At 37.3% G+C, this 16,334-nt stretch overlaps 1 protein-coding gene across 1 annotated transcript in view; it reads left to right on the forward strand.

Moving 5' to 3' along the window:
• MYO9A (myosin IXA) overlaps positions 1–16,334 on the forward strand; it is a 302,278-nt gene that overhangs the window by 143,206 nt on the left and 142,738 nt on the right. The window contains exon 11 of the mRNA XM_043982938.1: positions 8,662–8,796. Coding sequence (XP_043838873.1) covers positions 8,662–8,796 — 135 coding nt within the window. The remainder of the gene's footprint in view (positions 1–8,661; positions 8,797–16,334) is intronic.

Consider the following 16,334-nt stretch of genomic DNA (forward strand, 5'->3'; position numbering starts at 1 on the left):
CATAATAGAGCAGATCAGTTAATTGGTGTTGTAAAAAAAAATAATTATTATATCTAATATAATCTGGAAAAATTTATAATTGGACTTATAAAAAATTAGAATTATATGAAAAATTATAGGTTTAGAAAAATTATAATTGGGCCATAAGTCCCTTCATGGTCGCCATTCAAATGTTGAAATATTTTAGCTAACTAGGGCTAATTTGGGGGGACTAATCTGACTGGGTTACTTAATCTGGGACTGTTGACTGACTGGCTGTCTGACTGCTATTAACTTAATGTGGGCCGTTTATAAAGTTCCACCACACTGCTCCACTCCCAAAATTGATAAGCTAAAGATTAAGGAACTTCCTAACTAAATAATCAAGGCAGAGTTTATTTATGAAATACTATTTAAAATTAAGAATACAGGGAAATAAAATGTACAACCTGACTGCCCAGGGTGCCTAGAACTTTTTTAATACAATAAGGGCAGTTGCCACCTCTTGCCTTAGGGTATGTTCCACTTTCACTACTCAGCTCCTTTATTCTAACTCTGAGCCCCCTTTCACTTTGTGGATCCCCCTAGCTTCTAACCTTCCTCTCCGTGTTGCCACCGCTGAACCCCTGTGTTTCTCTCTCACTGACCTCTCCTTCCGTTCTCCTAGTGCCCCAGTGTCCTTCTCTGTTCCGTTCGTTTTGTCAGCCCCCCTTCTCTGTATCGGCCTTCGTCCCTTCTTGCTATTAGCTTTTTCTCCTTCCCCTGTCTCTTAGTGCTCCAGCCTTTCTGCTCTCTTAATCTCATCAGCCCCCTCTTAATCTTGTCTGCTGGCCCCCCTTAATCTTGTCCTTCGGCCTCCCCTTGCTGTCTGACTCCAAGGTCTATACATATCTTACTTCTCTTCACTCAAATCTCGGGGCTTTTTGCACCCCCATACACACCACGCTAATCCACCAGCCAGGGCTGTGGCTGATGGGAGGGGATGCTCAGGTGTCTCGTGCGTACCATACCCAGGGCTCCAGGGGCCTGTGCCCCCTGCTGCGCGCCTGGGACCTTGGCATAGGCTACGCCAGAGCCCAGCCTAGATGAGCCCAGGATCTCTCAGATAGATCCTCTCAGGGTGAAGGGAGCTAGGGCTCCCTCCCCCAGCTGTCTGACCTGGCATCTTGTACAGCCCATGGGGCTTTTTGGCTCAGCTGAAGTAGAGGGGGAGGGGTACCAGCACCTCCCACATAGAAGAGACCCTGAGGACCTAAGGCTTTCTAATCTCAGCCCAAAGTAGGGTCCCCAAATCAAAATAAATTTCCACAGTGTGCAGCTTAAAACAAAAAACAAAAACAAAACAGAAAACAATTACAGATCCCCAGTTGAATACCAAATGGAAAATTCTGAAAACCAAAGGTGGGATTAATAAAACTGAAAGAAAACTATTGAACTAATAAATAACTAGAACTAGGGGCTGTTCTTATGAAAATACCAATAAAATAGATAAGCCATTGGTTAATTTGATTTTAAAAAAAGGAAGAAGAAAACCAAATATCCAGTATCAAAAATGAAAAGGGTGAAATCACCACCAATGAAGAAGAAATTAAAGCAGTCACTAGGTAACATTTTGTTCAATTATATGACAATCTGAGCGAAATTGATGAATATTTACAAAAATATAAATTACCTGGATTAACAGATGAGGAAATAGAATGCCTAAATAACCCCATCTTAGAAGAAGAAATTGAACAAGCCATTAATGAACTTCCTAAGAAAAAATATCTCAGGCCAGATGGTCTTCATGAGTGAATTCTACCAAGCATTTAAAGATCAATTCCAATACTATATAAACTATCTGGAAATATAGGTAAAGGAGTCATACCAAATTCCTTTTATGACACAAATATGGTGCTGATACCTAAACCAGGACAAGCCAAAACCAAGAAGGAAAACTATAGACCGATATCCCTAATGAATATTGATGCAAACCTTAAAATACTAGCAAGGATATTTCAGTAGTATATCACAGGGATCATACACTGTGACCAGGTGGGTTTTTACCAGGAATCCAGGGTCAGTTCAATTTTTTTTTTTTTTTTTTTTTGCAGGCAATGGGGGTTAAGTGACTTGCCCAGGGTCACACAGCTAGTAAGTGTCAAGTGTCTGAGGCCGGATTTGAACTCAGGTACTCCTGAATCCAGGGCCGGTGCTTTAACCACTGCGCCATCTAGCTGCCCCCTGCGCCATCTAGCTGCCCCCAGTTCAATATTAGAAAAACTATCAGCCTAATTGACCATATCAATAATAACACCAACAGAAATTATGATTATCTCAATGAATGTTGGAAAAGCTTTGGACAAAATAGAACATTCATTCCTATTAAAAACACTAAAGAGCATTGGAATAAAGGGAGAATTCCGTAAAATGATAAATAGTAACTATCTAAAACCATCAACAAGCATTATCTGTAATGGGGAGGAACTAGAAGCCTTCCCAGTAAGATTAGGGGTGAAGTAATATTATATTATATAACAACTGGAATGACACCACCTGCTGGAGACTTACTGTAGAAGAGTTCCGCCCGTGTCTTTGAGGGCAAGACCAGGAGTCTCTTCTTTGGCATCAGGAAGTGATATTGGGTAATGGGAGGAAGAAGGAAGAGACTAGCGCTCTTTCTCTGGCTTTCCTTTGGACTCTGGTGGAGAGCAGAGCTAGAAATGTGCTCTTCCTTTAATAGATAGGAATCTAGGCCTTTCTCTCTTTACCAAATTCTTATTCTCCTTAATAAACACTTAAAAGTCTAATTCTTGCTAAAGCTTATAATTTATTGGCAACCACTCATTAGATATTTTAGAAACTTTAGCTAGAATTTTAGCCCTTAAATTAGAAATATTAACTGTGGCAAGGCTTTTCAAACTTTTTCCACTCAGACTCCCACATTCAGTTACATTGCATTATGGGGTTGCAACCCACAGTTTAAGCTAGGAGCTATAGCATTAAGAGAAGAAAATGCAGTTGAAGGAATAAGAATAGGCAATAAGGAAATAAAACTTTACCCTCTCTTTGCAGGTGATATGATGCTGTACTTAGAGAATCCTAGAGAATCTACTAAAAAACTACTAGAAATAATTAACAATTTTATCAAAGTGGTAATTTATGAGATCAATCCACATAAATCATCATTGTTTATTTTGTTTGTTTTTTATGACCAACAGAGCCCAGGAGCAAAACGTAGAAAGACTAATTCCATTTAAAATAACTGTAAATAATATAAAGAAGTTGAGAGTATACCTGCCAAGACAAACCCAGGAACTATATGAACACAATTAGAAAATGCTTTTCACACAAATAAAGTCAGATCTAAACAACTGGAAAAATATTCATTGCTCATGAGTAGGCCAAGCCAATATAATAAAAATGGCAGTTTTGCCTAAACTAATTTACTTATTCAGTGCCATACCAGTTAAACTACCAAAAAGAAATTATAGAGCTAGAAAAAAATCCACAATTTATCTGGAAGAATATAAGACCAAGAATATCAAGGTAATTGATGGGAAAAAAGCAAAGGAAGGTAGCCTAGCAGTACCTGATCTCAAACTGTATTATAAAGAAGTAATCATCAAAACTATCTGGTATTGGCTAAAAAATAGAGTGGTGGATCAGTGGGGATAGATTAGGTACAAAAGACACAGTAGTAAATTACCACAGTAACCTGTTGTTTGATGAACCCAAAGACCCCAGCCTCTGGGATAAGAACTCACTATTTGACAAAAACTACTAGGAAAACTGGAAAAAAGTAAAAAACTCAGTATAGACCAACATCTCACACCATATTCCAAGATAAGATCAAATGGTATACGTGATTTAGACATAAAGGGTGCTACCAAAAGGAAATTAGAAGAGCAAGAAATAGTTCACTTGCAGGATCTTTGGAGAAAAGAAGAATTGATGACCAAACAAGAAATAGAGAGCATTACAAAGTGTAAAATGGATAATTTTGATAATATTAAATTAAAATGCTTTTCCATAAACAAAATCAGTGCAACCAAGATTAGAAGGAAAGCAGAAAGCTGGAAAACAATTTTTACAGCAAGTTTCTCTGATGAACACCTGAATCAAATGCATAAAAATAACAAGCCATTCCCCAACTAACAGTCAAAGGATATGAACAGGCATTTTTCAGATGAAGAAATCAAAGTTATCCATAGTGATAGGAAATTCTCTAAATCTGAAGTATTAACCTCACACCTATCAGGTTAGCTGATATGACAGAAAAGGAAAATGATAAATGTTGAAGATGATGTGGGAAAATTGGGACAGTGATGTGTGTAATTTAAGATTCTAAATGTGGATTCTAATCTGTTCCCCCAGTTTTGGGGGAAACTGACTAAAATCACTGATAAAACGAGTTTAGGTTTTTAAGGGTTCATTGAAAAATAGAAAGAAAAAGATTGAGAACAGAATTCCAACAGCCTGGCATTCCTATATTTCCTCAAATTTCCTGTGAAGTCCTCTGCCACCACCACCACCATCAAGTCAGGAACCCAAAAGAGCGAGAGCTCTCCGCGCAGGTCCTCTTTCCTCCTTCCTGTCTCCTCCCAGAAAATAGGAGGCTCCTCAAGTTGATTGGCTGGTAGCCTTGATAGACAGCACCCATGAGCAAACGTCACTTCCTGACACCAAGGAAAAGCCACATGGCCTTGCCCTCTGAGGCATTTTCCTCATGGCGGAGCTTTCCCGCAGCAAGTCTCCAGTAGGTGGCATCATTCCAATCATTACAGTTGCATTGTTAGTGGAGTTGTGAACTGATTCAACTGTTTTGGAGAACAATTTGTAACTATGCCCGAAGGGCAATAAAACTGCATATCCTTTGATCCAGCAAATACCACTTTTAGGTTTATATCATAAAGAGATCATAAAAAAGGGAAAAGATATTTATAGCAACTTGGTGGCAACAAATTAGAAATTATGGGAATGCACATCAGTTGGGGAATGACCGAACAAGTAGTATATGAATTGTTACGGCTAAAATTCTAGCTAGTCTATCTAAAATATCTAATGAGTGGTCACCAATAAATTATTAGCTTTAGCAAGAGTTAGACTTTTAAGCATTTATTAAGGAGAATAAGAATTTGGTAAAGAGAGAGAGAAAGGCCTACATTCATCTATCTGTTAAAGAGAGAGAGCGAGACAGAGCACCAGGCTCCCCCTTCTTCCTCCCACCAGCCAACGTCACTTCCTGACGCCAAAGAAAAGACACATGGTCTTGCCCTCAGAGACGTTCACCTCATTTCTACAGTAAGTCTCCAGCAGGTGGCATCATTCCAATCGTTACAGAATGTAATGGAATACTTACTGTGCTGTAAGAAATGATGAGCAGGATGATTTCAGAAAAACCTAGAAGGACTTACAGGAACTGATACTAAGTAAAATGAGGAGAACCAGGAAAAAGTTGTACACAATAATTAGCAACATTGGGTGATTATCAACTGTGAATGATTTAACTCTTCTTAGCAGCACAACGGTCCAAGATAATTAGAAAGTACTCATGATGGAAAATGCTTTCCACTTCCAAATAAAGAATTAATGGACTCTAAATGCAATTCAAAACATACTTTTTTTACTTAATTTTTTTTCCTTTTGCTCTCTTTCTTCTTTTACAACTGTGATACTAATATGTTTTACATGATTGTACATATATAACCTATATCAAATTGCTTAACATTTTAGGAAGAGGGGAAGGAGGGTGGGAGAAAGATGTGGAACTCAAAATTTTGTACAAATGAATGCTAAAAGTTGTTTTCATATACAATTGGGGGGAAAGAAAATACTATTTTTTTTTAAAAGAAAACATCACTGTCCCTGCCAGTCCCCTGGTATCCTTTGACTCTTCCTTCTTCTGCATATCAAGGCAGTTTCCAGGTCCTAATTCCACTCCCACAAGATCTTGCACATTTCTCAGCCACTAACCTAGTTTATAACCTCATGACCATTTGTCTAAACTAGTACAGTAATTTCCTAATTGGTCTCCCTGCTTTTTAAATTTTAATTAGTTAAGTAAATTTGGTTTTGATTAATTCTTTCACTGAACTCTCAAATCAGTATTCATTTGACAGGTCTTACCGATGCAACTTCCATGTTGGAAGTCCTGAGTATAAAATACAAATCCCTTTAGCATGTTATTTAAGCTGCTCTCTTTTCTCCATCTAACTACTGGCTCTTTGCCTACTCCCTGCAGACATTTCCATATCTCCCTCACTTCCATCCCCACTATTATCCTATACATTCTGCTTTTTGTGGCTAAACTCTTTGAAAAAGCCATCTATGCAGGTACCTTTTCTTTCTCTCTTCTCAATCTCTTTTAACCTTTAACATTTGACTTCTGATCTCATTTCACAGAAACTGCTTTCCCAAAGTTATTAGTGATCTTTTCATTTCTAAACCCAATGAATGGCCTTTTCTCAATTCTCACTCTTGATCTCTTTGCAGCTTCTGACAATTTATTCCTCCCTTCCCCTTGATACTCTCTTCTTTCTAGGTTTTCAAGACACCCCCCTCTCCTGATTCTCCTGTCTATCAGACTATTCCACTGTCTCCTTTGCTTGGGGTTCATCTGCATTTCACCCTCTAACTATAGACATACCACAAGACTCCATCCTGGCCCCTCTTTTCTTTTCATTCTGTACTGCTTCACTTAGTGATCTCACCATCTTCCATGGGTTCAGTTGCCATCTCTGTCACTGATAATTCTTGCCCTAACCTCTCTGCTTTGTGACTCCAACTGCCCTTCAGACATTTTGAAATGTATGTCCAGTAGACAATTTAAACTCAATATATCCACCACAGAACTCTCCCGTACTCCTACCTTCCCTATTTCTGTAGAGGACAGCTTCGTCCTTCCAGTCCCTCAGGCTTCTAACCTTGGTTATTTGCTATCTCTCAACGCTTTCTACAATCTGTTGCTGAGGCCTGTGAATTTTACCTTTGTAATAGCTCTCTAGTATGTCCCCTTCTCTCCTCTATTACTGCCACTACTCTGATACTAGCCTCTTGCTAAAATTATTGTAACAGTTTCCTCCTAATTGTGTCACTGTCTCATCTTTTCTGCCACGTAATCCATCTTACAGACTGTTATTATAATTTTCCTTAATCACAGATCTAAACAACTCATTCCCCTACTCAGTCAACTCCAATGTCTTCCTATTTTATTTTGAATAAAATATAAACTCTTCTCTTTTACTTATAAAACCTGGACCCCTAACTTTATAGCTTTATTAGACGTTACCCCTTTCCTACTCTGTGTTCTAGCCAAATTGACCTTCTTACTCTTCCTCACACCTGTTATGTTATCTCCCATCTTTTTGCCCTTGCAATGTCTGTCCCCCATACTTGGAATGAATTCCTTTCTTACCCCTGCTTCAAAGTTCTTCTCTTCCTTTTACAGTGTAGCTCATGAATCATTTTTTTTAAAATATATCTAAAGCTTTTTCTGATCTTCATACCTGCTTAGTGCCCTCTCTCCCAAATTATGATGTATTTAACTACTTTGTGTATGGGGGAGGTATATATGTATATGTTAACTTTACATTGTACATCTTTTTACATATATTTGTTGTCTTTACCCATTAGAATATAAAATCATTGCAAGTAGGGTTGGTTTCATTCTTTGGCATTATTTCCTCAGGATATAGCAAAGTACTTTGTACATAGTAAGCACTTCATAAATAGTTGTCAATTGGTCTTAGAGCCTTTGTTTACTCATCTTTAAATGAGAGTATCAAGCTCAGGGTTGTTTCGAGGCTTAGTTGAGTTAATACATACAAATCACTTAGCAAATTTGAATATTTTATGTAATTGACAGTTATTATTATCACAGCAAGGACAGGAGAATGTATGCAGAATGAAAGGTGTACGCGTGGAACTGTGTCAGTGATACCAGTAGGACTACAGTGGTAATGATTGTAAGATACTATGCCTTGGAAGGAGGACGTTTTCTGTAGATGGTGGCGTCAGAAGCCAAGTTTCTTAGGTTTGAAATTTAAGTGGTAGTAGTGGGTTCTTTTTAGAAGTTTAGCAATAAAAAAAGAGAGAGAATAAATGTGAGACATAGCAAGGGCTATACAAGATCAAGAAAGGTTAATTAAAATAGGAGAGACCTGATCATGATTGGAGGAAATGCAGAGGAGTCAGGCAAGAGGTTAGGTTGAAGATGAACAAGATGATTGTGGAACAGGGCCTTGAAGAATGAGGGGAATGGGAATAAAAAGAAAACTAAGAGATGATTCTTTTTGAGACAGGATGACCATCTTACCCTCTGAGACTGGAACAAGTAAGAGTGAGGATCAGTGAGGACATAAAGAATTTTGAGATGTGAAAGATGAGAGATGAAGTTTAAGATGATCATATAGATGCTTTATTAGTCATTGCATTTCTTTTTTGTTTATTAATTTTTACATATCTGAAATAGCACAATTTAGTAACTTGATAGACCTGCAAGCTTATTGCTATAGAAACTCCCTTCAGTGATTCAAATTACAATCCATCCATGCCTTCTCATCCAGTGTGAGTCATGTTAAGGTCCTCACATAATCACTGGGACAAAAAAGGGCTTCCTATCCCCTTTCTGGAACTCTTTATTGTATTTTTCTCAAATAGTAAATAAACGTAATTTCTATCCTAATTTTTATTTTTTTCCAGACGTTGTCCATTGGAGTACTCGATATATTTGGATTTGAAGATTATGAAAGCAACAGCTTTGAACAATTCTGTATTAACTTTGCTAATGAACGTTTACAGCACTACTTTAATCAACATATCTTTAAACTGGAGCAGGTAAGTGCCAAAATGGATGGTATTCTATATAAGATGCACTCTTGTCTTAAATTCTAGATTCCCTAAGTTTCAGTTTCTTTCTTTTGTGCTAACACAGTTTCAAATTAAAGCAACTTATAAAAATAACATTTTTTAAAATCTGTTTCTCGTAGATAATTTTATATGCAAAATCATGCTTGGTGCCCAAAATGGAACTAACAGTGTTTTGAACAATCACTATTTGTTTCCTTGCATAAATTAATTTTTCTCTTATTTTTATTAATATCTTTGATTTTTACGTGACATGCATTTCTAAATTTGTTCTTCCTTTCCCCCTACTAAATGAGTTTTGCCTTATAATACAGTTTTAAAAAGAAGAAAAAAATAAAAGCAGGTCAGCCAAACCAAACTGGAATGTGTCTGAGAGTACAGACAAGATTGCATACTCATTCACTCTCACCTCTGTAGTTAAAGAAGGGAAGTGAATTTTCTGAACTTCTCTTCAGGATCTTCTTTTCTGTTCTTTGCTTATATTGTAATTGTGTATGTTACTTCCTGGCTTTACTCCATTTTGCATCATTTCACATGCATCTTTCCACGAATCTCTGAATTCTTCATATGTATTGTCTCTTATGTCAAAGTTATATGTATTACATTCACATGCCACAGTTTTAATTGTTCCCCAATTCCAGTTCTCCACTATAACAATAAGTACAGCTACAGATATTTGGGTACAGGACCTTTCTTTTTGTCTTAGCTTCATTGGTCTAAATTTGAATGACATTTTTATTCAGTACCATGTTATTACTATCGTCTGAATCATTGTGTTACAGGTCAGAAATGTATTGATGTTCACTGTCTACTGAGATCTCCAGAATAGATCAGGATCTCTGGACTCTATCTTCTAACTTGTCCACCACCCTAACTATATTCTCTAACTTGTCCTCTGCCCCCACATCCAACCAAGTAGAAGCCCTCCTTTGTAACAAATATGTATAGTTCAGAAAACAAAACACATTGGGCCATGTCTTTAATTGCTTATCTTGTTTCTCTAGCTCATTACATCTCTTCTAAGAGCTGGAAAGTGTATTTCAGTATCAGTCCTAATAAATCATTATTGAGTTCTGAGGTGTTTCTGTTATCCTGCATGTTAATATTTTTGTCATCATCTAAATTGCTTCTTTGGTTTAGCTCATTTTATTCTGTTTCATTTAGTAAAAGTTTTCTCATTTTTCACTGAATCTGTCATATTTATTGTTTCATATGGTATAATTTTCTTTTATATCAAAATACCACCAAATAAACCAAATAAGGGATACCTGTTTTGTTTTTACTTCTTTGCTAATACAAAAAGTGCAACTATGAATGTTTATATATGTATTGTACTGAGTAATACAATATGAAATGTATTATATATTACATTGTATATAATATTGATTATGTGTCTCCTTTCTGTCCTTCCTTGAATCTCCTTGGGATATATGCCTAATAGTATACTGTGTCATCAGATTTATACATTTTCTTAACTTTTTGACTATAGTTCTAATTGATTTCCAGAATGGTTTAACCAATTCACAACTCAACCAACAACGAATTAGTGTGACTGTTCTCCCATAACCCTTCCTACAATTGCTGTTTTCCTTTTTTCATTGTCTTTGTTAATCTTTTAAATAGAAAGTAGAACCTCATAGTTACTTCAATTTACATTTCTCTACTTATTTGTATGAGAGAAAAGACCATATTTGGATTCTTCTCAGGGCAGAGAGTGAGTCTGGTTTCAGGCCCTACAGCTTTGTTGCCCAAACCTCCCAGTAGGGGACCTCCTGACACTTGAGAAGCTGAGGCTCCTGGGCCTTAGGCCCAAGCAGGGCCTGAAGTGGGGCCTGGGTTTTGTGGGAGTCGGGCTGGGCTGAGAATTTACCTTGAGGTGCCTGAGGTGATTACCACGTGACTTGGAGCTCAAGGTTACATTTATGCAAGCACTGTTTAACAGGGAATGGGGACATTCTTACTCCAGCATAGGGTTGTGGCCTAAGGCCATAATCTGATTGGTCGATAAAGGGAACAATCTGATTGGTCAAACCCCATATCAGGTTTTCTTTCTTGAAGAGTTATGTTGGTTAACCCAGCATTGTTCTGAAGAGGAGCCTACACTCTTGCCCAGAATAGGTTATGGCCTGGTATCATAGTTTGTAAAATCTGGTTGTTCGACTGATACCACCTGACTATTTTCTAGCACTGTGATTGGTCCACTCGATACAATCTAATTGGTTGTTATTGTTATGCCATATGTTGATAGGGGGGAAGTATGTAAATGAGGAATAGTAAAATGCCTTAATGTGATTGGTCAGAGGGGACCCCTTGAGGGGTATAAATAGAGGTGAGGGACCTCACTTCAGTACATTCTCGGCCACATTCAGAAGAGTGCCCATGTTTGGGAAGATGGCCCCTGACTGCTGCTTCCTTGGATTCTTTGAGCAGTGACCTGCTAGCAAAACTCAAGCTTCAACACTAGGGCTACCAGAGCTGTTTAACACTATTTGAGCTGTTAGCTGTGTTTCTGACACTTATTTTGAGCATTCTTTCATCTTTCACCTTTTGATGTTGGAGTTTTCTTGTGACTACTCTTTGACCAATCCTCTTTTTATAAAAACTTTTTTTAATTAACAAAAATATGTTTTCTTTACTTCCTACCTCCTTCTACCCCTATTAGAGAAGAAAATAGAAAAATAATAATTCTTATGTCAGGTGTACTCAGATAAAACATTTTTTCATATTGACCTCATCCCAAAATATATATCTCTCATTTTCCTTTTTGAGCCCATCACCTCTTTGTCCTAAAGTAGACATCCATGCCACCATAATAGCTCTTTACATCAGGTTTTTGTGTTGGGAGCTTTGCTTGTTCATTCTTATAGCCTACTTCCTGACTTCATGCTTGATGTTAGAGCTGACTTCTGCCATATTTTTTGACAGATGTTCTATGCTGGTCCTGTTTCTGCTTTCTTGGAGTATTGAGTGTAATGTTTTTTCTAGGATTTTGGGGACAAGCGTGGGATTTGCAAACTTTCATTGTTCCCAAATTGATCTGATACAGAGCAAAGTCTGACTGCTGCCCCCTTGGTTTGAGCTCTGCAAGTTTCTTGTCTAGGTTTGGTCAAAACAACAAAGAATGCTACTGGACTTGGCCCATATCATTCAGCTAGAAAATTCTGTGGGTTCAGAGTGACAAAACTATAGGCTTCTCTTTGGTTCAGGATTCCTGCTGTGGTTATTCTTCCATAGGCTTGGTAAAGATGCTGTGCCTGAGATTCCACTCTACTCCTGGAATTTGAGCCAAACCACCACTGCTAATGGTTTCTGAACTTCCTCATTTCTCAGGAAACTAGGCAGGACCTCCTTGTCTGGGAATCTCATCCCTGTGGGCAGGTCCCTTTCTCATTCTGCCCTAAATCTCTGACCCACAACTAAATAATGGGCAATAGTGCTCTCAGTTAGCACCAACCCCTGTCACAGTGACTTAGGATGTGTCTAGGGATGCTCTGGTATGAGTCTGGGGCCTACTCTTGCCCTAGTGCACAACCTCCCCCCAGGTGTTGGAATCCTCAGCATGTTGTTCTCCTTTCTCAACCAGTCCCTAGTCTGTCTACCTATGCTGACCTGGACAGAACAGAGGACTTCCTCAGAAGATTTTCTGTATGCTCCCATTAGGATTCAATCTGGTTTCCTAGATCTAGTGGAGGAATTTTGTGGATAGAAGCTCAGCTGTATTGTTTCCTCTTAGTCTATCATCTTGACTCCTTTTGTATTATCATTTGTATTATCATTTCAAAATGACTACTCTGTTTTGGCCTTCTTTATCAGAAATATTTTGAGATTTTCTTTTTCCTTTAAGTTCTTTCTTTTCTCCTATAGTATTATCCTCCATTTTATTTGTGAGCCTTTTTCTTATGGCAGCAGTTGCCATGCCAAATCTTGCATGATACTGTGTCATTTGAAATTATATGGGGGTGCCTATTTCTGTCCCAAGTTTTAGGGAACTTAGCTGGGGTTTTTAATATATTGCTACTTATAAATTAGAGGCTTTAGAATCAGTTTTGGGCATTAAGCTTTTATTAAAGCATATTAAATATTAGTAAAGAGAGAGCACATGGTTCAAAAAGTTCAGAAGGGAAAGAAAAAGGGCCACATGGCTGCTCCTTCTGAGTCCCAGGGCAAGAGAGCATGTGTGAGTGTCACTTCCACACTGCTCCAAGCTAATTGGCCATCATCATTCAAATCTATTGATTTACTGGACTTGAGGGTGAAATTCTCCTGACTCTGGACTAGTCTTAAATGTCAGGCTAGGCTCTCTGGGTCCCCCAGAACCCCATTATTTTCTCACAAAACTTAGCATACTTCTTTGATAATTGAACAATTTCATTTTGGCTACTTGTAGTATTTTTTCTTTGACCATCAAAGTCAGGATTTTGGTCATGAATTTACTGAAATTTTTCATTTAGGGGTTTCTTTAAGGGAGTGACAGGTGGATTCTTTGTATTTTCACTTTGCCCTTTGGTTCTACTAGATCTGGATATTTTTAAATTTATGACGTCTTGAAATATGCTATACTGTCTTTTTTTTGGCGGGGGGAGAGCAATGAGGGTTAAGTGACTTGCCCAGGGTCACAGAGCTAGTAAGTGTCAAGTGTCTGAGGCTGGATTTGAACTCAGGTCCTCCTGAATCCAAGGCCAGTGCTTTATCCAACAAGCCACCTAACTGCCCCCCATACTGTCTTTTTTTAAGGAATAAGGAAGTTTCATGATTTTCAGGTTGTTCAGTGACTCTTAGATTGACTCTCCTTGACCTATTTTTTCCAGGTCAGTTGTTGTTTTTTTAAATAGTGGATATCTTATATTTTCTTTTTTGTTTTTATCTTTTAGTTTTAAATATTTCTTGTCTTAGGAAGTCATTGCTTTCTTTTTGGTTCATTCTGATTTTCCAGGAGTTCAATTCTTGGGTTAGATTTTATTACTGTTTATTCTAAACTATTAATTCACCTTGTTCTCCTTTCTAGCTTTCATTTATTTTAATATTACATTTTCTATCTCTTGTTCATTTCTTCCAGGTACTCTTGTAGTCCTTGTGGCTAGATCATTTCTTTTCACCGAGGCTCTGCTGGAACTTGTTATAAAGTTATTCTTTTCTTCTGAATTTTCCTATTGCGCTTCTCTCAGTCCAAGGTATTTCTTCATTGTGTTGAGTGTTTTCTTCTTTATAGTCATATCTCCAGCCTTAGTTTCTGCATTAGGACTTTATTTGGGGGTTAGAAGTTGTTCTCTTCTGTACTCTTGGATGCTATTGTCAGGCCCTGGTTGGACCTGGATGTGATGACTGAACTAGGTCCTACCATCTGCAGGAATTCCTGGGTTTTGGCTGAGACTCCTATTGATTTGACTTAGGTTCAAGCTTTTTGCTCCTTCTCATGTCTCTTCCTCATTCAGTAAGATGTCTAGAGTTGTCTCTTTCCTTTGCTAAGATTGTGACAGGCTCCAATCAAATATTGTTGATTGTAATAGTAGGAAGCTCCCTGTAAGACACCAGATGCTTTACTTCCCAGATGCTACCCTGACTTTTTCTTTTGCTGTGCCTCCTTTGTGGCTTGAGTACTGGGTTCCCAAGTAATAGTCTAGCTTTACCTCTTCCTCTCATTCAGTCTGGGCTGCCTGGGCTCTTTATTGGATGTGGGCTGCCTGGGCATCGGTCTGCCCCTGTTTTGTAGAGAAGCCCAGTTCTTAACCATCTTCCTTGATTTAACTGTTCTTTTATTCCTTCGATTAATGTTGCTCAAATTGTGTTTCTCATTTGAGCCAACTTGCATTTTCATTGTGTTAGAGATCATTTAGACAACCAGTCTGTACATCCACCTTTAGGATTTCTTTCCTCTAATTTCTTTGCTTTTCAAGACTTTTCGGTAACATTTTATTGTTATTGTTGTTTGTTATTTCATTGCTTTCATCTTCATTCAATGGAGTCTATATTAAAAAATCCCCAGTACAAGTCATTCCATTATTCTTTTATGTTTAATATTCTTCAGATTGCTATGTAGGTTGAAAAATGACTAGATTTAGTAATTGAATAAAAGCATTTGAATTTAAGTTCATCTTCTGTAGTTTCATTGAAAATATCTTCATGCTAGTTCTTGTAGCATACAGGGTAACAGGAATGATAGGTACTTCATCTTGTTTCTACATGATATTGACTTCTTGCTCTAGGCCTCTGTATTTTGGAAGGTTTTTATTCAGTCTAGTTTAGAGCTTAGAATTATTTGATACTGCAACATCTGCTAAAAAGTCATTGTTAAATTTTTATGGATTACATATAGACATATATAATCTTCACGAGCAAAACAAAACAACACCCCACTAACACACTCCCTTACAAATGTAGTAGAATAGTGTTATAATAGAAAAAATTATAAAAGATATCATTTCAGAGAAACCTGAAAGGACTTAGATGAACTGGCGCAGAGTAAGATGAGGAAAAGTAGGAGAATAAATTATGCAATAACAACTACATTGTAAAAATAAAAAATTTTGAAAGACTAACTTTGATCAGCCATGATTCCAGAGGATTGATAATAAAATGCTACCTATCTCCTGACAGAGAGGAAATGGACTAATAGACACATTTTCAGCCATGTCCAGTATGGGAATTTATTTTGCTTAACTATATATATATATATATATATATATATATATATATATATATTTGTTATAAAAGTTTTGTTGATTGTTTTTTCTAGTGAGGAATGGAAGAAAAACCCAAATGCTTGCTAATAATTAAATGTTTTTAAAAGTTTTTAAAAAGTTTTTATGGTTCTCTGTTATGTGGGTGATTGTGGGCAACAATATTGTCTATGATATATATATATATACATGTTTGTTTGTCAGGGATATTTTGAGATCGTTATAGTAGAGGCATTTATCATTTGTTAGTTTATTAAAAACAGCAAAGCTTTAAAAAGGGGGGGGCAGCTAGATGGCGCAGTGGTTAAAGCACTGGCCCTGGATTCAGGAGTACCTGGGTTCAAATCCAGCCTCAGACACTTGACACTTACTAGCTGTGTGACCCTGGGCAAGTCACTTAATCCCCATTGCCTGCAAAAAAAAAAACGAAAACAGCAAGCTTTCTTTGCATCCCAGGGCTTACCACATAGTAGGTGCTTAATAAATGTTTATTAATTGATTGATAAGTCACGTAAATTCACTCTCTTCTACAAACTTACTTGTAAAGAGGGAGACAACAGTAAAGAGAAAAAATACAAGGAAACAGGATAGAGAAATACATAACAAATTATTATAACTGTGAATGGGATAAACTCAATAAAGCAAGAGTATAGATGAATAGATTAGAAAACAAAAAGCAACAATATGTTGTTTACAGGTATAATTGAAACACAAAATTTCACAGAAGGTTAAAATGAGGGTCTAAGGCAAAACCCAATACACTTCAACTGAATTTAAAAGAGCAGAGGTAGTAGTCATAATTTCAGATAAGACTATATAAATATAGGAAAA

This window comes from Dromiciops gliroides, chromosome 2, assembly GCF_019393635.1.
Source record: "Dromiciops gliroides isolate mDroGli1 chromosome 2, mDroGli1.pri, whole genome shotgun sequence".
NCBI classification, from domain to species: Eukaryota; Metazoa; Chordata; class Mammalia; order Microbiotheria; family Microbiotheriidae; genus Dromiciops; species Dromiciops gliroides.